Source organism: Rhamphochromis sp. 'chilingali' (assembly GCF_963969265.1).
Source record: "Rhamphochromis sp. 'chilingali' genome assembly, chromosome: 6".
NCBI lineage: Eukaryota > Metazoa > Chordata > Actinopteri > Cichliformes > Cichlidae > Rhamphochromis > Rhamphochromis sp. 'chilingali'.
This window is the reverse complement of record NC_137933.1, coordinates 12,691,880-12,719,724: the sequence shown is the minus strand read 5'-3', so window position 1 is coordinate 12,719,724 and position 27,845 is coordinate 12,691,880. Positions and strand designations below refer to the sequence as shown.

The following is a 27,845-nucleotide window of genomic DNA, read 5'->3' as shown; positions in this document are numbered from 1 at the left end:
CTATTTAGTCATTTGTGTAGTTTACAATGCGCAAAAAAACAGAAAGGGGAAACGGAGATCCAGTCAACAGTGTTGAAAGTCAAAAATGTTCACTTGTAAAAACGACAGAGTACCACAAAATATGTTAAAGGTAAGGATAAAAAATTCTACTGTGGGCAGAAAGTTTTGATCCTTCAGCTTAAATCATTAATGGGCTGCCAAACAGCGGCTCTTCATTGGGAGGAGGAGTTATTTATTGGCAGAATTCCCTCTCATCTCACACTCACACCGCCCCACAGTGTTATCGCTCCCGTTCCTGCATCCAGAAGAGTCTTTCTGTTTTCACTCCTCACGCGTTTCAACATGGACTTAGTAAATTTTCTGCTTTCTATTGCAGTCACCGCCTGCACAGTGAAAGGTATGTCTGCATGCATTTCATTTGGCTAATTAACTCTATCGCGCGCCATGCATGTTAAAAATAACAATTATTGTTTAAATAATTAGGAGTAATAGAATTTTTGTGTGTGTGTTATTGAACGAGACGTGTTAATGTGCGTTCAACCTTGCTCCGCTGTGGATTGATTTTAGCGGTTCCCTAGCTGAGATTGCAGACCTGTTGTGCCAAACACTGAGTTTCAGACACTTTTGGTCTAGATGCCTTAGCAATCATATGAAAGTGTTGTGTGTGTGTGTGCGTGTGTGTGTGCGTGCGTGTGTGTGCAAATGATTCGGTGTGACTGTAGTTATAGTCATCATTATTAGTATTTGATATTAAGTGTGTTTTTCATGGGTTCAGAAGCTATGACGTAATATTACTATACTAAAGTAAGGTCCGATATGCAGCTTGCAGAGAACAAACATGTTATAATGTCTTATACTACATGTTACGTGTGGCTGATTTGTCTGTCAGCTCTGAACTTTCTTTTGCTGTTGAACTGTGTGGTTTCTCGTGATGTAACTAGAAAAAATATTATGCAAAATGAATAAAAAGAGCTGCAAGATCACGGCATTTCTAATATTGTGGTTTATGAGTGATAAAGAGATTGGGGCAAACAGTGACTGGACAGATGCTTCTATGTTTAAAAAAACAAAACAGAATAACAGTCTTTTTTCTTTCACAAGATATTGCCATCCTGGCTCTGGTCCTTCTACGGGGAAATAAGCAAACCGTGCAAAATCTTCAATGCTTTATGTTTTATTTTAATTGAATACTGCTTCTCATCGGTTTTACTCAAATCTGATCTGAGTCTGAATATTTTAATTGAGGCAATTCATTTAATAATAATCACTGACTGGGGCTCTTTAGTCTGCACTTTACAGGCAGGGGTTAATGAAGGTTTCTTTGAGAGCGAAGCAAGTGTTGTTGGTGTGTGTGCATACGGTGCATGCACATATAAATGTCAGGGCATGTGTGGAGTACTTATAGGCCCTGTCCAGCCCTTTGATATTACTAAGGCTGATAAATTTGATTAAGAGGTTGAGAGACTTTCCTTCTCCCTTTTATGGCTCCAAGCTCATTTCTCGTGGACCCGCTGTGGTTTTTCGGACAGCATGGTACTGGGGTGTATAACAGTATGTGGACAATACAACACATTAATGTCACCTTGCATTGAAATTTGATTACGGTGAGATCAGGAGTGGGGGGATATCCACTTGGGATATGGACAAAGACAAGCTTTCAGCTAACCTTTTTTTTAATGAAAGAAGTGGATGCAACAGAGAACAGAGGAATAGGGATATGCAGATAGACAGTATGCTCTGTGCCAATCCATCAGGATAATGTGCTTCTCATAGGAGGTTTAGGAAAACTGGGCCATTAGTGAAGTGAAGAAATGCTGCCAAAAACGCTCCATAACTCAGGAGAGGAACTAAGAGTGTGTTAAAATGAGGGACGGGTCTGATTTGAGATTGGGAGATGAATCATGTCCAAATATGGCATTTGAAAGATTGCCATGTCTGGGCTGCATTTGTTTCACCACCCCAGGTAATGTTGATAACTCCAACACCAACTTTAGTTGCATTAAATCAATTGCAAAATTATTCTAAAGTGCGAGATTTACAACTTGAATGAAGCAGGAGGTGGATCAGCACCACGCAGTGAGACTGACCCAGAACAGAAGTGGAGTAGTAGTGAGTGGCTGCAAAAGGGGAAGATGTAAAAGGCTGCAGGAGAGTGGAGAGGCTGAGTTAAATTCAATTAGCTGTCTCAGTCTCATCCACAAATATATGTAAACTTCACTTCAAATAAATTGTTTTATTGATCATTTGAGCCACGGCAGCATTGCGTATCTAAGGGCAGTGGTTGTGTGTCAGTCTTGTCACACCAGTCCAGACTAGAAGATGTCAACAGCTGTTGGATGGATTGTCCCGTAGATCAGTGCAGACGTTCTTCTTCTTCTTGCATGTGAAGGTACAGTGTAGCAGTGTTACTTGGTGGGGCTCTTTCTCATTACAGTTGTGTGCGCGTGTGTGTAGGGTGGAGGCAACTCAGTGTGTAAAGTAGAAAAGAAAGCTACAGACAGGCTGTAGGTCATGTTTTTATTTATTTACTTCTTTTTTGTCAGCCACATTAGAGTTTATAATGTTTAATAAATGAACATGACTTTTGTGCATTTCACATTGCACGGGATCCTTATTTCAGTTTGCACAATACGCAAAGAAGTGTGTACTTGATGTTTGATATAAATTAGCGTCGCTGTCTGAACTTCAGCATATTAGAAATATCACTGTTTTTACTCAGGTTTTAGTAACATCTAAAAAAATAACTGTTCACACTTCATATTCTACGATGTAAAATACTGCATAGTGAATTGTTTTGCAATATGGCTGCTGGAAGTTAAGGAATGATTTGATGTGACTAACAATGTCTTTCTTGCTTATAATTATAATTTATTTTACTTATTAATTGTTCGTTGGAGTCCTGGTTACCTGTTTCTCTTTTTTTCTGTAGTTTCTCATCAAGGGCCAAACCAGCGCAGACTGTACAGTGACCTGATGAATGGATACAACCCACTAGTGAGACCAGTCCAGAATGACTCTCAGAGTCTCATTGTTTCCTTCGGCCTCACCCTCATGCAAATAATGGATGTGGTGCGTAAATGATTGCCCATTAAACACAGCTGTTTATACATACTACATAGTAGTCTACTACATATACTGTACATGCCAGTAAAGTGATACGTCATGCATGGTTATGTAAGCAATTTTCATATATTTAAAGATGACAGACCTGATCCCCATCATTGAAGCCACTATTCCAAAAACAGCAAGCTCCCAAGTTTAGTGCATACTGATGCAGCAGTTTTGATTTTGCCACAGTCTACAAACATTGTTTTCTCTAGTGTGAGTGAGGCATTATAAAAGGTTTAAAAACTGACGCCTCTGTGGATCTGTACATTTCTAGTAGTGTGATTTCCCATTTATGAAGCATGCACTTCATTTAAAAAAAATCAAAAAGAAAAAAGTAAAATAAATGTACTTAATTACAAACATGAATAATTCTGTTTTTCTAACAGGATGAGAAGAACCAGGTTTTAACAACCAACATTTGGCTACAGCTGGTAAGTATAATTTATGTAAAGTCACAGAAAAGCTGAGTTGCGAAGCTTTACGGCCGCACTTACACACATCATGCATTTTAATCATAGAGCCATCTGTTTTATATAAATCCTCTCAGTTAACTCTAAGACCATTTTCACCCTAAGTGTTACATTGTACCTTTACTTTTGGCATTTAATCTGGTATTTAGTTTATGCAAACATGTACCACAAAGAGATTTATCATATTGTGAGCATGTGATGAAATGAATTGTGTAACTCACGCATAGTGCTACCCAGACTTTCTATTCGTCTTCCTCATGGGCAGTACAGCACTTTGTCCTTCATGCAGTGAGATGAAGTGTATTAACGCAGATGCTTTATTACAGCTTGTCCATACAGTGACAATAGATCCCTGTTGCTGCATCGTCAGCAGCTCTACTAAGGCTGAACCAAGGCTGTTTGGTCTGTTTTAAATCATTCTGGGGCATCGCAGCGGGAGTTTTGTTCACTCTCTCTCCTTCTGCTCCCTGCAAAATTCATTTTAGCTCTTCGGCACATGATCGCGCCGACAGCATCCACAGTGTACTTTGTTTTAGCATCAATCCAGCATCTGTTGGATTATTTTACTTGCGTAGGTTTTGAGAAAAGTAAAAGGGGAAAAAAGGAAAATGCCATAAAGATGCATACAAGATGTATACATTGCTACATATACGACTTTGAAATACTGAGAAGGATTCTTTAAGATTACATGTTGAAACATTAAATGTGATCGACCCTTCTAGTGCCCTCCATCAGTGCCACTGGGTAATTGTACTATAAATCTTACAATGCCCAACAAACTGGATGACCTCTTCGATACACAAGTATTTTGATTATTAAGCACGATTATGCCCTCATACTCTTGTGCAGTGCTGTGTTTCATGTAATACCAGCTGTCTTAAGACACAGGGCTGCATTTAAGCCTGCAGGCAGAAGTTGGCATGAGACATGGACAAATTTGCATAGTCGTTTACACATACTAATAAAGCACAAAACGGAGAGTAGAGTTACGTCTGGTCATTTTAAGGCCAGTTATTTTTCAAATGAAATAATAGATCAGCAAGTTTTGTAGATGTTAAATGAATGAAAGACTTGTTGTAAAGATTAAAAAGTAGGTGGAAAGTTTCTTGTTAAACAGTGATGCAAATTAAAGAGGGTTCCCTGGCTGTGGAAATGCCATTTTCCAAAATCACCATGTGAGATGCACAGGCAATTATATCCTTCCTCAGTTTGTTTTCCTTTGCCTTTATCATTAACTGACCTTTATGGTTCATTATACTGGGAACTTGAACATGGCACTTTGAGTTAATTAAAAGTGAATTATAGATTGGATTAGAAAACTCCTTATGAAAGCCATGTAATCAAGAGAAGTGTCTTCACAGTATGTGTTCATACATATCACCACGGCTGTGGACCTGGAGTTGGAGTTTTGTATTCAGTGAAATATTCACCTTTCTATTCATATTTATATTTTAAAAGAAATTCTGGAGCTTCATTTTAAACATTATGTGTAATCAGTACCTTCATTTATCCTCAGGGATAGATGCCATTCACAGTGTGTTTTGTTTTTTTTGCCTGTCCCGTTTGGCTCTTTTGCCATCAGAATTATTGTCTAAAGGCAAAGAAAGATGCCCAACGGATTTACTTTACCAAATTGACCATCCCAGCCTTCCCATAATGGTCCATTTGATTCACCTTTTATTGTTTATTTTATTTTCACTTGCTGAATACGGGACAGACTTGACTGGAGGAAAGAAGGGGAGAAAGAAAGAAGGACGGAGAAACCGCTGAGAAGAGGGACGGGGGAGAAGGGCAAAAAACAAAAACCAACAGAACGGGCAGAGAAAAAAAAGAAAAAAAATGCATATATCAATCACCTGGGTCACCTGTTGAGAAAGAAAAAAGAAAACAAGCAGAAGAGAACAAGAGTAATAGAATAAACAACATCACAATGATATATGGGAATATGACAGTAAATACTAAATGTTAAACATTATTGTGCAGCACATCAGGTCAACAGAACACAGTGTGCTTTGAGGTAGGAGCCAAAAAGGGTGTAGTTTGTGGGTGTGATCACCCGTGTGTACACCTGTGAGCATGGACGCGCTTGTTTTTTTAAAAGGTTCCTTCATGTAATGATCTGCTAGAGGGTGTGGGGGAGCCACAGCCCTGTCCTCCAGGGCATGAAGCAGGTATGGAGGAGATCAAAACTCCAGACATCCAGAGGCCCCCAGAACACAAGAGACCAAGGAAGACCAACAGAGGGGCAGCCGCGCCACTGTCCCAGAAAGAGCTGAGGAGAGTCCCAGATGAGGGCTCACTCAGCAGCCGCGGAGCAGAAGCCAGGGGGGGTTGCAGTGATGTGCCCGTGAGCTCCGCCGGCAGCCAGCTGTGCCAGAGTGACCGAGCCCCAGGCCAAGAGGCCGGGGGCACCCCACCTCCGAAGTGGTCCAAGCGAGCCCCAGGCTCCAGGCCCCGATAAGCGGCCGCCAAGGAGTGAGCCGGTGTGTACCTGGACGCCCACCCCCAGACACAAAGAACCACCAACGCACCGACACCTGAGGGAGTCCGCCACTGGCAGGGGAAGTGGTGGTGGGGGGAGATAGGCCTCCAAACCTTGGAGGGCCTGAGATGTCCCCAGAGAGGTGGCGCCTGACACCCAACCTGACATATAGACACAGACATACAGGCACACACAGATACAAACATCCATTCCCACCCTCATGCTCTCATATGCACTTACTCCACACTTCACAGTGTGTTTTAAGAAAATAATCTGTAATACAAAAGTCATTCTTGTGCCTTATATTGTTTTGTCCCGTTACATTTGAACCCAGGGCTGTGTAACCCACAGTTTGGCTTTAGATTATCAGATTTTTCAGAAACATCTGGAATTCATACTACTTAAACTATATGCTGCCATTAAAGGAAAGGATATTCCAAAATTCAGGCGCATTTTTCTAGTGCAAAATATGTTTTATCTGAAAAGGGAATGAACATTAATTAATTTGACCGCTTAGTTCCACTTAGTTAGGGTCAGATTTAGTACAGACTCGGTTTTGTTTTGCAGTTCCTGCTGTTCCTGCAGTTCCAGGCAGACAATCAAATAAACTAAAGATGTAAAACCACGTGTGCACAGATAAGAGCCAGATGCATATGAATGATAAAGCAAAGGCATAAACTTCTAACATTACTATGCACGCCGCTTCACTTGTTCCACATGTTTTCATGTTACAGCCTTTTTCCAAAATGGATCAGATTCATTTTTCACCTCACAATTCTACACACCATACCTCATAATGACAAGTGGAAGAAAGCTTAAAATTCTCACAAATTTATTAAAAAATCTATAAAAAAAAAAAACGGTCTAAATTTCTTAAAAAACTAAAAATATATTATAAAAATGCTAAATGCTTGTTGAAGCACCTTTGAAAAAAATTAACATGAAATAAATGAAAGCCATCATATTCACAAGATGAAAAATATTGACAATTTTCAGTTAGAAATGGAGTAAAAGGAATCAAATGCTTATTAATTACTAAGCTATTTAGCTCATCATATTTATCCATTTTAATTATACATTCTGATATTTACATATATACTGTCTATAAATGAATAGACACTGTATCTCCTACAGTGTGTAAACCAAGTATCCACTAAGTACCAAAGTTTAGTTTAAATGTTTAACAGCCTGCCTCACCCATATACAGCATCACCTTCTGCATAATCCTGGAGTCTTTCAGCCTCTGTAGTCACATATAATAGACATTGCAGTAAAGACCAACACAACTGTAAACTCATATTTTCAGCCTGGCCAAGGCACCATCACCATCACCATAACCACGTTAAATCTCAGGCCAGGTCTGATGTCACAGAAAGCAGGTATTAAGAGCCCTTTAAACAGTACTTGTGCTTATTATAACTGAAATATAATAATCTTCTGACATTTTGGGTTGAAATGTCTCAACAGCTACAAGCTGGAACTGTAATCATCCTCTGAGTTTTCCAATTATGTCGACATTTCAAATGCGCTTAGCAGCATTTTTTCTGAACAGAAAACCTTCCAGACAGAAATCAAGTCTCATTCTTGTTCCATGTCACTCTGTGATGTTGTCACATACATTTATTTTGGCTTTTATAGTAACTGTCACTGCTACGAGGAAACCGTGTTAAATCCCCGAGCCTCTAAAAAGGCTTAATAAGCCCATAGGCCTTTAAATGTATTAAAAATAAGTAAGTGGAATGTGAAAGTCAAGGTGTCAAATGTGTTTGCATTTTGCAGTACTGGACTGACTATTACCTCCAGTGGAATCCATTGGATTATCCAGGTGTGTCCAATGTGAGATTTCCTGACCATCTCATTTGGAAACCAGACATTCTGCTGTATAACAGGTAGGCACTGATCTGCTGGGTTGTAAACTGTAGTTGTACATGGTGTTAGATTTGTGCCTGATTTAGACCTCTGCAGCAAATCTACATCATAACTTACAACATAGAGGGAAGCTACTTTTAACCCGTACGCTTCCATGAAATTCAGTCTCTACAGACTCCATCGACCTGAAGAGTAGTTACATTTCTCTGGATGTGCACGTCAGGTTAGTGGAAGATTACCGTGTATGGTTAAAAGGGGTTTCTGGTTACAATATAGATTCCCCAAGAAGCCTAAGTAAGTATTAGTGTGCATGCATTTTCTTCTACATAACGCACAGGAATCTCAGAGGGATGTGATGCATTTTTAGATTTTGGTGCTCCAGAGGTTAAACAAGGTTGTTTGCAGTCACGCTGTCTGTGATACACTAAAGACCAAATATTGTAAACAATATCTTGTGGTTTAAAAATGGCGAATAAAGAAAACTGTTGTGCCTCATCCTCTACTATATTCGTTTTGAAGGATGTGATGTACAGGAGATACAAAATCCAATGAATACTGTATAATCTTTAGCATATCTTTGGTATGAACAAAATGTTAATATAGTTACCTGTAAAATTTTGTAATTATTGGATGTTCTGTGAGTAAACTTGAAATTTAAACTTGTTACTAAATTAAACATAAATAGCTAGTAATATTTTTAACACCTCCTATTTTTATGGTATTAAGTGTCACGGTGTGGTGTTTGTGTAGAAAAGGATCCAAAATGCAGGCAAAGGTTATGATGCGAGTGAGCGTTTATTTAAGTGACCAAAGTGGCAAAACAGGGAATGAGGAACGAAAAGCTACCAAAACCTACACTGGGAAAACTAAAGACAACCCTGAAAACATGACAAGAGATGCAGAGTGATGAACAAAACACCATCAAATGCAGACGAGCAGGCAGACAAACACTATACAAAGTAATCAGGAAATGACTCACAGCAGGGACGCACAGCTGAACCTAATTGACATGACGAGACAGGGAGACATAAGTTGAACACAATGAAGTCACACATGGATCTACAAAGTAAAACAGGAAGTTCCCAGACTGTTTAACAGAATACAAAATCAGAGTGAACTAGAAAATAATAACAATAAACTCAAACGCTGGGTCACTGACCCAGGACCATGACATTAAGTACAAGTATATTTAATTATAGCCTCCAACTTTATATATGTTGTTGTCTCCCAAATTACAGTTCGAACATTGCTGTATTTGGCAGGCTGTCATCTGTTTTTTGACCTAAACGTTCACTATGTGTGTGTATGCTGTTAAAAATGTAACCCTGGCGCCATCAGATTTCCAGCTGCAGAGTGAGATGGCTACAACTGATTGGGCGCAACCAGCACAAATATCCCATCAAACATTTAGACATTTTATTAAACAAGGACACATAAGAATGTAAAATGAGCGTATACTACTGACTGTTTTATTTACTATGACATAGCTCCCAAAGAGAGTGGGAGTGCCTGAATAGAATAACTGTATTCAAGTGGCAACATGTGAAAAGATACTGTGTTCAGGCTTCTGCTTATGAGCTCTGGAAAGCATCAGACCCCGTGCTGCCACAGGCATTATTATGACTGTCTTGCTGAGACAGACAAGCAGAGAATTTAAAGATACATGCAGCTCGGTCCTTGTCCTTTTCTGTTTTTTGTTTTTGTAATTGTAACTCTGTATACCAACGCAGTTGATTTTAAATCGAATGATACGCGATTGAATTGAGGAAAACAGAGTGTCTCATTAACTGTTTAGGAGTTATAGCTTTTTAAATGAATGGCCATTTTCAGAAACTCAAAATTAATTGGGCAAACTGACATCATTTTAAATTCAGGATGGTTTTAAATACCTGGATGAAAATCCTCTACAGTCATTAAAGTCCAGAACACATAGACATCAGCACTTGATATTTCCTTCCCTTGACAGGCTCTGCCTGATTTTTACTGCAGCCACCGGCTGTTGTGGGTCTGTCTGATGTCAGTGTTGTCTTAAGTAACTGAAAGGCATGCTGTGCTGGGTTGAGATCAGGTGATGGGCTTTGCTATTAAACTATATCCCTTTTCTTTGCAATGAGAAACTCAGCTTAAATACATCTGTTATAAAAATGCAGTCCAATGCCATTTTTGAAGTTTTCGCTGTCACAGTCATTCTGAGGTCAAAAACAAAATAAAGGCTAACTAAAATACACACAAATATATTTTTTAGTTAGTTAGTTAGTTAGTATTTGTGTGTATTTTGGCTTTATCCACTGTAACATATATTCTTATGTGCAATACACATTTTACTGTGCAATATACATCTTAATAACGTGTGATATTTTTCCATGCCACAGTCATTTAGTGTAAGTGCAATACAGAAACTACTGTTTTATACTTGAAATTATTTGACATATTCTTTCTTTCTTATCTTCATTTTTTCCCCTCTGGCTCTAAGCTCTGCACAAGATTTCCTGAGTACCCACACCCAGTGTATGTGTACAAATGGCAAATAAAAGATTTTAACTTTATCTTCTTATCTTATTGGTAGGTTGGTTACACGGCTGGGATATTACACTTCAAGGATAGGGGAGCTGTGCACTTTAAGTAAAAAGCTAGAAAAGCACTTTGCAATAAATCATTTAGACAAATTAATAAAATTGTATAGAAATGGTAGGAAGAGCATTTCATTATATGTCCCAAATGAAATAAAGCTATAGCGATCACCATTAATCAATCTCTAGAACATCTGAACAAAATACATTAAAGGTACCTTACTCCCCTGGCAGCTAATAAGAGAGAGAGAGCATTGTACTTCATATGAATGTCATTTTCTTTATTCAACTTTAGCTCAACCGTGCCCCAGCCTTTGGGAATTTATTTAGGTGGAGTGCATTGTGGGTAGCAGGGTAACAACTAAATACTCATCTCCTGGGAAGGTTTGCATGAGATGTGACTCCTTGTTTGTTGTGTATCTGCAGAAATAATGACTTAGAGAATTATTTATATATTCCTACCACAACTGCCCCTCCTCGCTTGGTAACTTCCACTGAAATAATACTGGTGGCAAATAACTCAACATTAAATGCTGGAATTGTTCCATGTTGTCTACAGTGCGGACGAAAGGTTCGATGCTACGTTCCGTACCAACATTTTGGTCAACTCCTCGGGCACCTGTTCCTACCTACCTCCAGGTAAAAGCCATATCTTAGTCACTGACACATATTGACTGGGGAAAAAGACATTTTTACCTTCGCAGCAACACTTCCATCCATCCATCCATCCATCTTCATCCGCTTTATCCGAGACCAGGTCGTGGGGGCAGCAGCCTAAGCAAAGAGGCCCAGACCTCCCTCTCCCCAGCCACCTCCTCCAGCATATCCGGGGGAACACCAAGGCGTTCCCAGGCCAGCCGAGAAATATAATCTCTCCAGCGTGTCCTGGGTCTGCCCCGGGGCCTCCTCCCGGTGGGACATGCCTGGAACACCTCACCCAGGAGGCGCCCAGGGGGCATCCTTGTCAGATGCCCGAACCACCTCAGCTGGCTCCTTTCGATGTGGAGCAGCAACACTTACTGTATGAAATATGAAAACAAAAACGATAACAAATGATATGTGGAAACAACCCACAGAGGTGGCCTGTCCTGTCAGGAGCAGACATTAGCTGGGTACATTTAAAATAAATACATGGCTCCTGAATCTTCTGACCCATTCATCTGTATGTTAAAGCATTAATTGTTACACCTTACTCTAGATCCAGTCCAAGTGTTTTACCTCTGTCCCGGCTCATGTGTGGGTAATGCTTTCTATACAGCAGTAGAGTAAGCACAAAGTGGTCCATAGGCTCTACATATCATCCAAAAAAACAAAAAAACATTTCCCTGTGCGAGTCTTCAGTGAAGTGTGTATTAGAATGATGCATCATGTTACATAAGCCTCCTGTGGGTGCAGTTTAAACATAAATGCAACACACATAATGTGTTGTATACAGGGAGTGCAGAATTATTAGGCAAGTTGTATTTCTGAGGAATAATTTTATTATTGAACAACAACCATGTTCTCAATGAACCCAAAAAACTCATTAATATCAAAGCTGAATGTTTTTGGAAGTAGTTTTTAGTTTGTTTTTAGTTTTAGCTATTTTAGGGGGATATCTGTGTGTGCAGGTGACTATTACTGTGCATAATTATTAGACAACTTAACAAAAAACAAATATATACCCATTTCAATTATTTATTTTTACCAGTGAAACCAATATAACATCTCCACATTCACAAATATACATTTCTGACATTCAAAAACAAAACAAAACAAATCAGCGACCAATATAGCCACCTTTCTTTGCAAGGACACTCAAAAGCCTGCCATCCATGGATTCTGTCAGTGTTTTGATCTGTTCACCATCAACATTGCGTGCAGCAGCAACCACAGCCTCCCAGACACTGTTCAGAGAGGTGTACTGTTTTCCCTCCTTGTAAATCTCACATTTGATGATGGACCACAGGTTCTCAATGGGGTTCAGATCAGGTGAACAAGGAGGCCATGTCATTAGTTTTTCTTCTTTTATACCCTTTCTTGCCAGCCACGCTGTGGAGTACTTGGACGCGTGTGATGGAGCATTGTCCTGCATGAAAATCATGTTTTTCTTGAAGGATGCAGACTTCTTCCTGTACCACTGCTTGAAGAAGGTGTCTTCCAGAAACTGGCAGTAGGACTGGGAGTTGAGCTTGACTCCATCCTCAACCCGAAAAGGCCCCACAAGCTCATCTTTGATGATACCAGCCCAAACCAGTACTTCACCTCCACCTTGCTGGCGTCTGAGTTGGACTGGAGCTCTCTGCCCTTTACCAATCCAGCCACGGGCCCATCCATCTGGCCCATCAAGACTCACTCTCATTTCATCAGTCCATAAAACCTTAGAAAAACCAGTCTCGAGATATTTCTTGGCCCAGTCTTGACGTTTCAGCTTGTGTGTCTTGTTCAGTGGTGGTCGTCTTTCAGCCTTTCTTACCTTGGCCATGTCTCTGAGTATTGCACACCTTGTGCTTTTGGGCACTCCAGTGATGTTGCAGCTCTGAAATATGGCCAAACTGGTGGCAAGTGGCATCTTGGCAGCTGCACGCTTGACTTTTCTCAGTTCATGGGCAGTTATTTGGCGCCTTGGTTTTTCCACACACTTCTTGCGACGCTGTTGACTATTTTGAATGAAACGCTTGATTGTTCAATGATCACGCTTCAGAAGCTTTGCAATTTTGAGACTGCTGCATCCCTCTGCAAGATATCTCACTATCTTTGACTTTTCTGAGCCTGTCAAGTCCTTCTTTTGACCCATTTTGCCAAAGGAAAGGACGTTGCCTAATAATTATGCACACCTGATATAGGGTGTTGATGTCATTAGACCACACCCCTTCTCATTACAGAGATGCACATCACCTAATATGCTTAATTGGTAGTAGGCTTTCGAGCCTATACAGCTTGGAGTAAGACAACATGCATGAAGAGGATGATGTGGACAAAATACTCATTTGCCTAATAATTCTGCACTCCCTGTATAAACACAGGTAGTAAGAATGATGTCCTAATAAAACCTTTTGTCAAACACAGTTACAGAACAGAACAGGCCAATGTTTAGAGGCTGCAGATAACCACTCGATCACATTTCAAGACTTGAAGAGTCTTTTGTGACTAAAAACCTACATGTAATGGCAAAAATTAACTGACATTTTATATGATGCTAAAAAAGAAAATACCCGTGCTATATTTGTTGTTTGTGTGACTAAAATCCAAACCTTTGAAAATGTTTCATTATTCTTTAATTATCAAAATACATCTGCTTTACACTCGTCCTCAGAGGACAGCGACTCGCTGCCATTAATGTGCATCTACACCCCCATGAGTATTACTGTAGAGGCACTCGTCACTTCTCTCTGTAGCGACAAGTACCCGACTTTAATAATTCAGAGCAGTGAACAAATGTGGGTCTGGTGTGGCTTTGCAAATATATGAAATTTTAACCCTGGAGGGCTTTTGGAATACTTGTACATAATAATTATGATAGTATATCATTATTTGACATAAAGAACAAGAAGTCTCATTATTTTTTCATATTGGCTTTGTAATGAACTCAAATTATTTTTGCAGTATTCACAATAAAATCTGAGAGAGTGGATGACTGTCTTTGATTCATAAATTACTTTAAGTTGAATTATTTTCTACAAAACGAGGTTTTAGTTGGTTATGAACTGAAACAAACCTGTTATTATTATTATTATTATTATTATTATTATTATTATTATTATTATTATTATTATTATTATTATTATACTGAGCAGATTCTTACCATTGTGCAGTAACATGACAAACTATGACTTGGGGATAGCAGATGCTAATGAGCTCTCATAAGCTGCAGCTTTGAATTGATTTCCTGAACTTAATGCCCCACAGATGTATTTTAATATGTTAGGTTTTTAGCTTCTTCTTCTTCTTTTTTTTTTTTTTTGTCTTTTCTATGACGTGTTACATGAGAAGATTAGTATTGCTAAGTATGAAATATGAGCCAGGAGCTCTCGACTTAGGCTAGCATAAAAATGTGGTTTTTCATTTAGCAAGTCTGGTCACATGTTTAACTGTGTTATTACTCTTTTCATCTCATTCTTGCAAAGAAAGTGTCATCTTCTAATGTTTTTCTTAGAGCAGAATGACATTTTTTTTTTCCAAATCCACCTGGTTCTGAGACACCATTCACATTTTGATGCTATATATTAGGCATGTTAAACTCAATTTACATTGCAGGTCACATACTAATCTTATGTGGCCCAGACATCCTGTCAATGTACAGAAATGTAACTACATATTTATTCAATGAGATATCTTAACATAAGAAAAAAAAATGCAATTTCACCAGTTTGTCTCAGTTTTTCTACACGATAAAGACACGCTGCTGTTGTAAAAGAAAGAAATGTCTCATTTAATTGCTCTGGTGTAGTATGAATGTCCATGAGGGAGGTCTTTATCCGTAGGAAAAGCTGTCGAACTTGTGAAAATGCAGTTTAAAAGTTGAAATTTACGTCCTCTTTCACATTTTCCAAAGCCATACTGTGGGACGGATTGGAGTTTTTGCTGGGCTGATTCTTGCCCACGGGCCTTATGTTTTTATATATATAAATCTCTCTCTAAAACCATCAGTGCATATGCACACACACGCCTACCAATCATAAAGTTAAAACCGACTGCTTAAATATTGCAAAGGTTATCGCTGACCCATCATAGGGTAAGTAAGAAAGTAAAGTTTCTTTATATAGCACTGTACAACCATTTACACACAATAAATATCAAAAGAGAACCACAAATAAAGATAAAAACCTAAATAACAAAAGTATGACAAGGTGTCCCTCTGTACCCACGAGTGGAGGTCAGCCCCTATGCCCATCAGGGGAAGAAGTCACCAAAAAGTCACAAGCTACAAGCTTTCGTTGCTTTCTTTAGACAAAGGAAAATATGATGTGAAGTGACACAGTGTAACTGGCTAAAAAAAATGGCTAAAAATAATAGTGTAATTATTTACATCACCTGTGGTTTCAATGACATGGCTGATCACTCTACATATGCAGTATAAGCATGGATTCAAGGGAGCACACTGAAACAGAGTGCCTTCCTGTCATAGCTGGTGATTACTGCTCTCCCTGCCAAGCTCTTCCCCTTTTTCCTTACCCAGCAAAAGTGCTGGCTGGCTTTCCCTTAGCATCTTTAATCAATACAGCTTGATCACTAGATTTATTCTGGATTGATTACTTCTGTCTCAAGAAAATTGCCTCTCAACTTTTCTCCAAATGATTCCTCATTGGATGCCTTATTGGTACCAAATAATCATTTCATGCTTGAGTTGAACACAACTGCATTATGTGGATAAAACTGTATGCAGATTGGACAAATCATTTGAATTTCCAGACATTTGTCTTTGTGACTGAGGTTCATTACAGTAAATCGGACTCATTCTTCAGTATTGTCTATATTCATTTCATATTCACGTTTGCCACCTTAATGCCGCTAGCAGAGGCATTGTTTACTGCCAGTGTCTTCTATATTTCTTAAATATGGATGAAAATAGTTTGGTGGCTGCCTGTCCTGAAGAATCACCCTCCACTTTCATCGCATTGTCATATTGGATTTTGTACTCTTTCTCAGATGGATGGCACTTTGACTTCACATCTCCTCAGAGTAAAACTCTTTGCTGCCTCTCTTTTTCATTTTTCAGTTTCTCTCTGCTTCCTATATACCAGAGTAATCGAGTGTTCTCTCTAACTAAGCTTGGAATATTCATGTGTCCGTTTCTATCTACAGGTGAAGTACAATATGTATGAAAGCAAGTCTTTCGGCATCTTTCAGTGTTTCTCACCACAACAGGGATTTTCAAGAGCACCTGCCACATCGATGTGCGTTGGTTCCCGTTTGATGTCCAAAGATGTGACCTGAAGTTTGGTTCCTGGACATACGGGGGTTGGTCTCTGGACTTAAAGGTGATGGATGCAGATATCAGCAATTACATTGCCAACGGAGAGTGGGATCTTGTTGGTAAGTAAGGTTGTCAGTAAAATCATTGAAAATATTTTGCCCTAATCTTTCTCTCCAACTTTCTGTAACCCGTCGGACCACAGTAAATGTGTGCCTTGTTTTGAATCAGAGGTTCCAGGACAAAGGAATGAGCATTTCTACGGCTGTTGTGAGGAACCGTACCCTGACGTCACCTTCACCGTGGTGATGCGCAGACGGACGCTCTACTATGGCCTCAATCTTCTCATCCCATGCGTCCTGATCTCTACTCTGGCCCTGCTTGTCTTCCTCCTGCCTGCTGACTCTGGAGAGAAAATCTCCCTGGGTAAAACCAGCTTCATTCAAAAAAAAAAAAAAAAAGTTCAGTTTGACAGCAATTTTTTGTAACACCAGTTTGTAAGAACTGTAATCTCAAGACTTCAATTGCAAAGTTAAGAACCTGCATTATAGATGGAAACCCATCAAAAGTTAGCAAGCAATGGATGGCCATGATACGCTAATGGGAGTCCACATATTAAGAAACTAGCAGGTACGTGGCAACCAGAGGTCATAAAAATTGAATTACATCCAGCTACTTCAGGCAACACCAGGCAAAATAAATTTCTGATAGTAGAAAAAGGTGTGTCCCATCTTTTCTCAACCCTCAGATGAGTGATTTAAGCAACTACCACAGTTACCTACATTACAGGGTTACCTAGGTAACCGGAGCCTGGAATGTCCACTAGCAACAAACCACAAGCGACAAAGACTATGTGAAAGTCCCTTTACTGTGCTCACATTACTGAAACCACCATGCATTTTTGGTTATATTGTTGGATACCTGACACACAGTCAGATCCATTTCCTTGTGCTTTTCACCCCTCAGCCTGAAAAGCTATTTGGGTATTTTGTCAATGCAATAACTCAGGAATGAGGGTATGTGAGATTTTCAAATTGATACAAATGGTACATCTACTAAAAATCTCAGATGAGTTTGAATCTCATTGAATCTTATACCTTCACCTCAAGATAGAAGGTCAAGTTGTTGTTTTTTAAAATCTTTTGAACACAGGAACTCAGAAAGATGTCAACTAGGATTTTCAAATTTATACCAAAGGTGCATTTGCTAGGAGGCCGAAGGATAGCACTGGTGGCAGAATTTTAGAGCAACCACAGAAAAACAACATATTAACTAAGTGGACAGTTTACAGCGAAGACATTTCTTGACTTCTTACCACTGTTTTCTCAGCTGCTATATGTGCTAAAGACAATCGTGAGGTTAGTATTAAATAATAAAGTTGGGGAAACAATGTGATGCCATTATTTTAAAATTACTCCAAAACTCTTTGTCTGCAATATGTTCTTTAAGCAGCAAGTTAATGCATATCACCTCAGTATCACAACCATACTGATAAGTCTGTTAACCAATATTGAAAGCTTTAATCGCACTCTGTGAACACATAGCTAGCGCCAAATGTGGTTCTACTTTTTTTAGACACAATCTACCTAAAGATGTGGCTCTGAATTAAAAATGCAGATAGTTTAGAAACCAGGAACTTCCAAGTTGCACATTTCAGAATGTCACTAATTGCAGTAGTGCTTTTGCAATTAGTGAAAAGATAAAATATTTTCTCCGCCACGCTGAGAAAATTAAAACTTTAAGTTTCTGAGCTACCAAGCAAAGTTACTATGAGTTGAAGACATAACCTTAATTGTAATAGAGTCGAATATAATAATAACCCAGAGCATCAATTCACATTGAGAACAATAAACCCTGTATATGTTTAAACTCACTGTATCAGCATTGTCATTGTGAGCTTGCCAATGTTGTTATTCCACTCAAATTACAACTCTAGCAAAGCTACTGATATAGACTCCTTTTTAATATGAATTGATTTGGGATATCACTCTCAGTTGGAATGCATTTTGTTAGTGCAGAAATCCTTGTGCCAATCAAGCCATACGCTACATTATTTTTAAGCTGTCGTATCACCGAACACTAAACTAAAATTCCATTAGCTTCATTTTTTTTTTCAAGATGAAATCGAGATCCATTCTCTTCTGATGAGCTCATCTGGGCAGCTAATTTTGCTGTGGTGCAATATTCCAGATTTATATCCTGCGTGACTCTAAAGCAGCCGTCTGTAATATGCGTTTGTTGCCAGAACCATAAGACGTTATCAATTTAAATTGGGGTTTCAGAGGCATGTCTGCACCTCTGCTACTTAGAGTGTACCTTTCAGACATTGTTTCACCTTTGATACTTCAATTGCCGTGGCATCTTTTTCAGTTAGACTTTAGAGTTTAGGTGTTCTGTTTAGGTCCTGAGTGACCCCAGTATTGTTTCTGCACATCCACCAATGTGTTCCATCCTCAGGTTACAACGGTAATTCTGTTAAAACATTTTCAATTTTGTTCTTTTGCAAGTCCTTCCAAGAAGCTTCAATGTCACAATTATTGTAAAAAAAATCAAATGTTCCTAAACCCCCATGCTACAGAAAGTTTGATCATTTTGTAAACGACCTTATGCTAACGTGACTGTGATCTTTGTGATAACTATGATATGAAAAATGAAGCAAAATGGCCAAGAATTAATGAGATCATAACCAGGTTACATCATTTGCAGCCCAAGTAGTTTTGACACGCAGTCAAACCTTCTTTCATTATTCTTTAATTTTTCTCCATCTTAGACAACTTCAAAACCACTGCTTACCCATATTCTCTTGGGTAATCAGTGGTTTTATGAAAACCAATGGCTTTCCAGCAATCCTATTGCTCCGTGGCTTTATGAAGTGACCTAATTATAACCACAGATTGACGAACAGAATTGTCAGAAGACCTTTGAAAACCTTTAATCTTATCGCAGTTGTCAGAGTTGCCTGAGTGTTTCATTCATTCATTATAAATGCTTTATATAGACAGTATCTGAGGTGTGTGTACTGCATGTTTCAGTAGAGGCTATTAATTTATGTAGTTTCTGCCTTTTTCAAATGATTAGAGTCCTGTGTTGCAGCTGGATTCCTTCATTAACCAAATGATGCCTAATGTGTGGGCTCACTGTGTGCATTTTCATCTGTATGTTGCTTTTTATGTTTTCAAAGCTTATAGAGGAAAGAGAAATGAGGATTGGGTGTGTGAAGATATAAGTTTCTATGATAGTATGAATTCTTCTTTAACACAAAATTTATTTAAAATTGTTTATGTATAAAAAATTTATATCACTTCAATGTCTCATAGCTTCTTCTCAATCTATGTGTGTGCTGACTATGTCATAAAAACCACTGTAAATGAAATCAGTATATCTAGTTACCCAACTCAACGTCAGCATTTTTAAGAATGGCGAACACAGAGTGAGAAATGTGTTTTAATGCCAGCATTTATTGCCTGGTTTAATTTCAGTTAAATTGAGCTGCCATAAGAAGTGTGATTTGTGATATTATAAATGGATCAACAGGAACATTATAGTGCATTTAATGGTAAGATGAAAATTTAAAGAAAAACAACAAAATAGCCAAATAAAATCAAACTAGTTATTTTTTGAATGTTTGAATAGCTAACTGTTTGATATTATGCTATTTAAACTACAGTATGACATTTTTAAGAAAGATTATTGTGTATGTAGTTATGCAAAGAAGAGAGCACAACCCACGATTCATTGCATGACCCAGTTTGGGCTGCTGAACTGATGGCCTCACATCACTGTGCTTGACTCTAGAATACTTGTACATAGAGGAATATATGGTCGATAGTGTGCCCAGGTCCTGTGGCTGCAAAAAACACAGTGCTTGACAGTTGAAATGAGGTGTTTGCGTCAATATGCTGTGTTTGTTTTTCACCGTAGATGGCACTATGGTCAGTTTCCACTTTGGTGTCATCTGTTTAAAGGACATTGTTCCAGAAGTCTTGTAGTTTGTTCAGAAACTTTGAAACCTGAAGCTGTGCTGCCATATAGAAAGAAGAGACTTTCTCCTAGTTATCCTTCCAAGCCACCTATACTTGTTCATTCTTTTCCTATTTGTCATATTTAACACAGTAACTGAGGCTTGTAGTGTGTGTGATGTAGCTCTTGGTTTTTTGCAGTTTCTCTGAGTACTGCATGGTCTGACCCTGGGATGAGTTTGCTGGGCTGTCCACACATAAGTTTGTGTTAAATGGACTGGTTCTTATACAGCGCTTTTTTAGCCTACCTGAACACAACTTTATACAACTTGGCTCATTCACCCGTTCATACAGTTTTCCACGTAAGTGCTTTCTATCTAACATTCACACATATTTCTACGTTGACAGATGCATCAGAGAGCAGCTTGGGGTCAGTATCTCGTCCAAGGGTGCAGGCTGGAAAAACCACTAACCTTCCAATTAGTAGATGACACGCTCTACCTGCTAAACCACAGCCACACCAAACACACCTGAGATACCTAAAACACCTGAAGGCTCCAGACCAGCAAACTACCAAAACCTCTGTTTTATAGATGAGCTCACACTTGTTAACAATAGATTAATCAAGTACATTAACGGCATCTGGCTGCTACTTATTTGATCCTCATTCCTGTGTCACTGGCCTGGTCTTTTTCCCTATCTAAGAAATTCAAAAAATAACTTTTGAAGATGTTGAAGAACATTAATACTCTCCTCAGTCCTTCTCAGATTTAAATATTCTTCCCTGATCCAAAGAAAGGACTAAAGTAGCAGTTATGACAAACTCAAGCCGCTTTTAAAGTGTTTTTCAGAGGTATCAAACGCACATGGGCATGCATGGGGGAAGTTGTGAAGTTAGTCATTAGAGCCAGTGGTGAAGTGAAAATTTGTCTCCCCATAGCTAAAGATACGTGTTGCTCTTGCTTTTACCTTTTCAGGTCATCTTGTGACACAGTGAGGTTTGATCACTCCCGAATTTTGATTTACAGAGATTATATGTTTCAATTTTTCACATTTGACTACTGTGAATTAACCAGTTGCTGTGGAGTAGAATAAACTTTAAAACAAAGCAGAATTAGCAGACTAAAAGAGTATAAGGTGGCACAAATTCATGGAATAAATTGAATGGCTTTGTGCGAAATAGGAACAAAATGTGAATAATAGAATAAATCTGGGTACAAAGCAACTGCAAACACCTGAAAATGATAAAACAGTCATTTTAATGTTTAATACGTCTGCAACAGTATTTATTGCTATAATATTAGAGGGTCTTTGTGTCTGTTTGTGACATAACATCCAGCTTATGGTGATTTGTAGCTGATTGAAAGATCAAAAACATACGTGTGTGAATACTTTTGTTGAACTACGTTTTGTTGTCAGCTGATAACTGAGATTTGGTTTCCTCCCCAGGTATTACGGTCCTGCTCTCTCTGACTGTCTTTATGCTGCTAGTTGCAGAGATTATGCCTGCCACCTCAGACTCTGTGCCTTTAATAGGTAAGCCAGGCCAAAGTTAAAAGCAGTTCCTATGGATATCAACTACTATCAGAGAGAAGCAAAGGGTGAAATTTTCTGTAGTCATTTTTCATCAGGGATTTCCTTATATCACAGTGTAGCCAAATTCAAGCAGCTACCCAGTATTTAGATTTCATTTTGGTTTAGGGATCTGAGTCAGTCTGTTTGAATCAGTGGAATGAAAGCACTTCTTCAGGCACATAAGTGAGCAGTAATGCTCAAGGGATGAAGACATATTTGCTGTCCTTAATGATCGGCCCAGCCTTTCTTCTTGTATGCATAACCTTGATGTTATCATCTAGTTTTCTCATTGTTTTTTACTACACAGTACTTCTTTCTGATCCATTCTGATTGCCGCCTGCATTTCTTTTTTATGCAGCCGAATATTTTGCCACTACAATGGTCATTGTCGGTCTCTCAGTGATTGCTACAGTTCTGGTCCTGCAATATCATCACCACGACCCTGATGGAGGCAAGATGCCAAAATGGGTGAGTGTTTTCTCAAACAGTAATAACTTTTTCGTGAATTTTACTGGCATTATTATTTATGTCGTTTCATTATAGACACACGCAAAAATATGGAATACATTAAAAACAAACTGTTGACAAACCTAAATAAAATGCACATTTTTAAGTAATGAATTGAAAAACAAATGCTAGATATAGCAAATATGACACTGATTAAACATATATATGTGAATTCATAAGGGCTAAAACTATATCAAATATAATATATGTAACAAATATAACATAAGTGTATGTAGTGTAAGTAATGTATGTAATTTGAAAGATATTTCAGAAACCTGGGAAAGAGGAACAGAATAATCTCTAACAGTTCAAAATTAAGGTTACTAAGAAACAGATTAGTAACATAATTGGATACAAATTCACAGTAATCATCTATAAAGGCCATGCTAGTGCTGAACAATATATAACTTCCACATATGCTGCCATCCAGATGACTTTATTCAGCAATCTACAATAACCTGCTTGCACTCAGGATTTGTCACATGGTGAAAATATTGCATTATCTGCACTATGAAATGAAAAATGTGAAGAATAAAGCCCAGAGGAGTTCAGCTGGAATCTTATATGAAGCAAGAATAGGAAAACATTTAGCTCTCAAAACTGCACTAATGGGCTCCTCAGTTCTCAAGCGCTTCAAAGAACAGGTGATGCAACACGGTGGTAAACAGTGAATCCACATTTAAAAACTTGTTGCTTGTATGGGCAGAGTTTTCAAAAGAAACTACAATTTTGCATTTTTAACATTTGATAAGTTATCTTTGTACTATTGTCAAAATACATATAGGGTTTAGATGATTTCCAAATTGTTGCATCATCCTGTTTTATTTACATTTCATTCAGTTTCCCAATTTATTTGGAGCAACTGGTAATAACCTAATGAAAAGGTATGGAGCCAAAGAATGCAACAACATTAGTGGAGTGAACACCTGCATGTTTTATATACTCACAGTTCATTAGATATGTACGTTTTGAAGATGAAAAGGGGGTCCAACCCAGTACTAGCAATGTGTGGCTAATAAAGTGGCCAGTGAGTGTGTACTCAGTCCACTTTTTACTGTGATTTGTCAATTTGGGAAAAGTTAATATGACAAAGCGCTATTTGTATAGCGCTTTACTAGTCCCTAAGGACCCCAAAGCGCTTTACACAACAAGTAATCCACCCATTCACACACTGGTGATGGCAGCTACATTGTAGCCACAGCTGCCCTGGGGCGCACTGACAGAGGTGAGGCTGCCGGACACTGGCGCCACCGCGCCATCGAGCATCTCTGTAAATATTACTGTGTCTAACCCATACAAATGAGACTGATATTCTGCACTCATTCTTATTTCTTCAATGGCAGATTTAAAGTGAATTGCAGCCTTAATCCACTCTTTCATTCACCGTTTTATCTCAAAGACCCGTGTGATCCTCCTGCATTGGTGTGCCTGGTTCCTGCGTATGAGGCGTCCGGGTGAGGAGCGAGTGCGTTCAGCCTGTCACAACAAGCCTCGACGGAGCAGCCTGACCAGCATAGACCTCAACATGAGCACCTCAGCCTCCCAATGCACCAATGGCAACATGCTCTATGTCGGCGTGCGTGGCCTGGAGAGCATTCACTGCTCCACTGCTGCAACCTCGTCTGACTCCGGGGTCCTCTGCGGACGCCTGGTTGGACGGGCAGGCGAGGACGAGATGCTCATCCCAGCAGGTCAGGTCACCCCAGTTGGAAGCCTAGAATTAGAGATGGCCAAGATCCTGGATGAGGTGCGCTACATCGCGAAAAGGTTCCGCGACCAAGACGAGGGTGAGTCTGTGTGCAACGAGTGGAAATTCGCCGCCTCCGTTATCGACAGGCTTTGTCTCATGGCTTTCTCACTCTTCACTATCCTCTGCACTATTGGTATCCTCATGTCAGCACCCAACTTTGTAGAGGCAATTTCCAAAGACTTTTTCACTTAGTTGTTCCCAGGAAATAAATGATTCATCAAATATAAAAGCCTACACCAATCACTGTTCTCACAAAGTAACCATTTTCAAACACACGGGGTAGTCATTTGGATACACTTACCCATACTTAATCCAAAGTTAAATGTAGAATGTATGTGATACATAAACAGCTGAATATATGCATCACATTACATTATTGAAAACTAGCTTTTCTCTTTTCTATCACACAGCCTGGCTTCACACCCTGTACTGTATGATTCTCTAAACTGCATACTATTGCTTCAATGATACAATTTGCTAACCTGGCAAGAATGCTGTTATTAGTTATGCTGTGTTACCTGTGTATTACTGTGCATTATAATGTTTCTGTAATGTGTAATGTGGTCCATATACATAACGGCTACTGTACCTTCTATTCAAATGTATTTCATGTAGCACATTTCTATATCATACATTACATTGTATTACAATCATAAGTAGAACCAAAAGCTTTGATTTAAATGTCTTCTTACTTGGTTTTACTTACTGTTTATATTTGTATGATTTGATCACTAAGAATTTCTCATAGTTCAAAATGTTGTATGTTTCATTTTTTATCAGTTACTTTCAATGGGTTGATTCTTGTCCACTTTGAAGATTCATAAATAAATTCATTCAATTCAAAAACAATCCCTTGTCAATGACAGATGCTCACATGGGACAACGGGAATAATGCCCTTTTTTACACTTTTTCAGTGTTTTTTTAAAAACCAAACACGTAAAGCAAATGTGGAGCTGTTTATGAAGCAAGAGTTTAACCTTCTGAAAACTAAACAGAGGTTCTACCAGTAGGATAGTACGTGTCATCTTAAACCCCAGAATTCGTTTTTCATACGTCACAGCCAACAAACTCAAATGCACTACTCTCAATGAAGACGTTTTCTTGCAGTGAGGTCCGAGGCCTGGTGAAACAGGTGAGTCCACTTTTTTCAGTAGGATTCTCTCCAAAAGATCTCCCCAGTTTTCCACACTGGAGTTTCTGCACAAAGGAGAAGCTGGTGAATAGAGAGAACGGGAAGCAAACGCTAGACTTCACTGATTCAATGAATGAGGCAAAGACTGAAGGAATTCCTCCATCCTAAGTAGCAGCTGGTCACAGGTGATTACAAAGAGGTGAGATGATTACCTCCTTGTGGTAATTATGCTCATATTTTCACCAGAAAGAATTTCAGTTTCTGCCTAATACCACTGAGCTTTCACACATCACTTGTTAAATCACGGATTTCATCCTTATGTCCATCAGTTCAGTGGAAAAAATGTTGTTACATTAGTGCACACTGGATGCATAGCAATAGTGATTGTACTATGCTTTATTAATCTAACATGTGAGATGGAGTGTACCATTTCTTTTAATGTACCATGACAAACATGGATCTATCCATCCATCTAGCATCGGTCTCCTCAGTTCCCAAACACTTACACTGATCAAAGAATAGGTGATGCAACACAGTGGTAAACAGTGCCTCCACATTTAAAAGCGTGTTGCTTGCATGGGCAGAGTTTTTAAAAAAAAAACAACAAAACTACACTTTTAATTCTTTTTTAACACTTTCTCTTTATTGATTTTCATCTTATTTTACATACAGAACTAAAGAGGGCAAGGGAAACCAACACATTCACAAATGATCACATATTCCAAAATACACAACGCCTTGTTTTACGTACACATATTACATATTACACAGGTGCATGTTCCATTCAAACAAATTCGCAGCTGTCCCTCTGCATCACAGAGGTATCAGTTTCTAGTCTCTTGACGTATAACGATCCCATCGTTCCCAAAGTCTCTCTCCTTTCTCCTTCTGTAGCCGCAGTGAGAGGGTAATCAGTTCCATATAGAGCTGGGCGATATAAGATTTTTTCATATCACGATGTGTTTTTTTTCATTTCAGGCGATAACGATATATCACGATATAAGCCAAATAACTAAATTTGTAAGATTTAAATGTGCCGTTGCTCACAAGTAAAATGTGAAATAATCAGCAGCTTGTTTTGATTTAAATATTTATTTCCCATAATAAGTTAAACAGGGCAGATGTACTTAAGGAAAATGAGACTTCAGTTTCAGATAAATAAAGGCAAATATTGCAAACTACACAAAAGGCAGCCGCTAAAGCGTTTAAGTTTGAAAATAGAACAAACAAAACAGACTCAATTGTCAATTCCACTTAGAAACAAAATATTAATTCTAAAAATAAATCTTAGTTTGTTTTACAGAAGAACAGACAAAATTGACTAACTAACTTTTGTCAATATCAAATAAACTGAGAACTAAAAGGAAATTCTCAATCTCCTTGTTGTATAGCTTAGCTTTTCAAACAGTTTTAAAATAAAGATGCTAACAGAACATTATATATAAATAAAACTTTAGTCTGACAAAAGCCTACAGGTTGTGGGACAGGAAGACAAGTCTATCCACTGCTTCAGGCTTTAAAGCGGCCCTGTGGCAAGTCACAATATTACCCCCTGTACTAAATACCCTCTCAGAGGGGCTGCTGGTTGCGGGGATGCACAGGTAGTGCTTTGCCAGGCAGCTAACTCTTGGGAAGCTTCTGTCGTTGATTTTCCACCACTCAAGTGGGTCCATTTCACTGTCTGCATCAGATGCCAGCAAGTACTTTTCAAGCTCCTTTTCAACTGTCTCTTTCTCAGTGAGCCCTGTGCTGGTGGGGTGGGATTTCTTAAAGAAACTGCCCAGTGACTTTCTCTGTTTCTTCTGGGTTGGTAGTACTGCAGCAGCTCCACCATCTTCTGTTTCCTCCGTTCCAGCTGAAGTGGACGGGTGCTCAATTTGCCCCAACATCTCAGACACTGCTCTCATTTTGATGGCATCAACGTGTTCTGCATTAATGTATTGTACTTTGTAGCGCGGATCTACCAGGGTTGCAACATCAAGCAGTTCATTTGTAATCTGGTCATTGTACTTTTCATCAAGGTATGTCATGACTGTCATCTTAAGGTCTTTTGTAAGTTGTGTTTCATCCTCAGATGGTTTCAGAATCTGTGTTCTGAAAAGGTGAAGCATCGGCTTGAGGTAGGACACACTCACGTAACACTCTCCAGAAAGTGAATCTGTGAATTCCAGTAGTGGGTTCAGGGCCACATGCACAGACTCCAGAACATCTAAATCTTGCCAGGAGGGAACCAAGTGCCTGGTCTTCTTATCTGCACTGAGGACCTGAGAGATAGCTTTATGTTGCTCCAGAACCCTCCTAACCATTTTTTGGCGTGAGCCCCACCTGGTGGGCGACTCTGTCACTAACTTGTGCTGGGGTAGGTGAAGCTCCTCCTGAGCAGCAGCCAATTCCCTTTTCTTCTTCCAAGAGAAACTGAAGGCGGCCACCACTCTCTTACACACGGCCACAGCTCACTCCACCCTCTTGTCTTTGCCGGCTTTTTCTGTGGATAAAAAGGTAAATAATAGCACATATTAACCTCAGAAA

At 39.0% G+C, this 27,845-nt stretch overlaps 1 protein-coding gene across 1 annotated transcript; it reads left to right on the top strand.

Moving 5' to 3' along the window:
- Positions 1-342: 342 nt before the first annotated feature.
- Positions 343-24,981, top strand: chrna7a (cholinergic receptor, nicotinic, alpha 7a (neuronal); the record flags this gene model as incomplete). Its single annotated transcript, XM_080885439.1, has 10 exons — positions 343-397; positions 2,930-3,069; positions 3,495-3,539; positions 7,840-7,949; positions 11,059-11,138; positions 16,347-16,514; positions 16,624-16,818; positions 21,801-21,887; positions 22,285-22,394; positions 23,833-24,981. The coding sequence occupies 10 exons, from the start codon at positions 343-345 to the stop codon at positions 24,373-24,375; spliced, it is 1,533 nt and encodes a 510-aa protein (XP_080741565.1). The 3' UTR covers positions 24,376-24,981.
- Between the last annotated feature and the right edge of the window lie 2,864 nt (positions 24,982-27,845).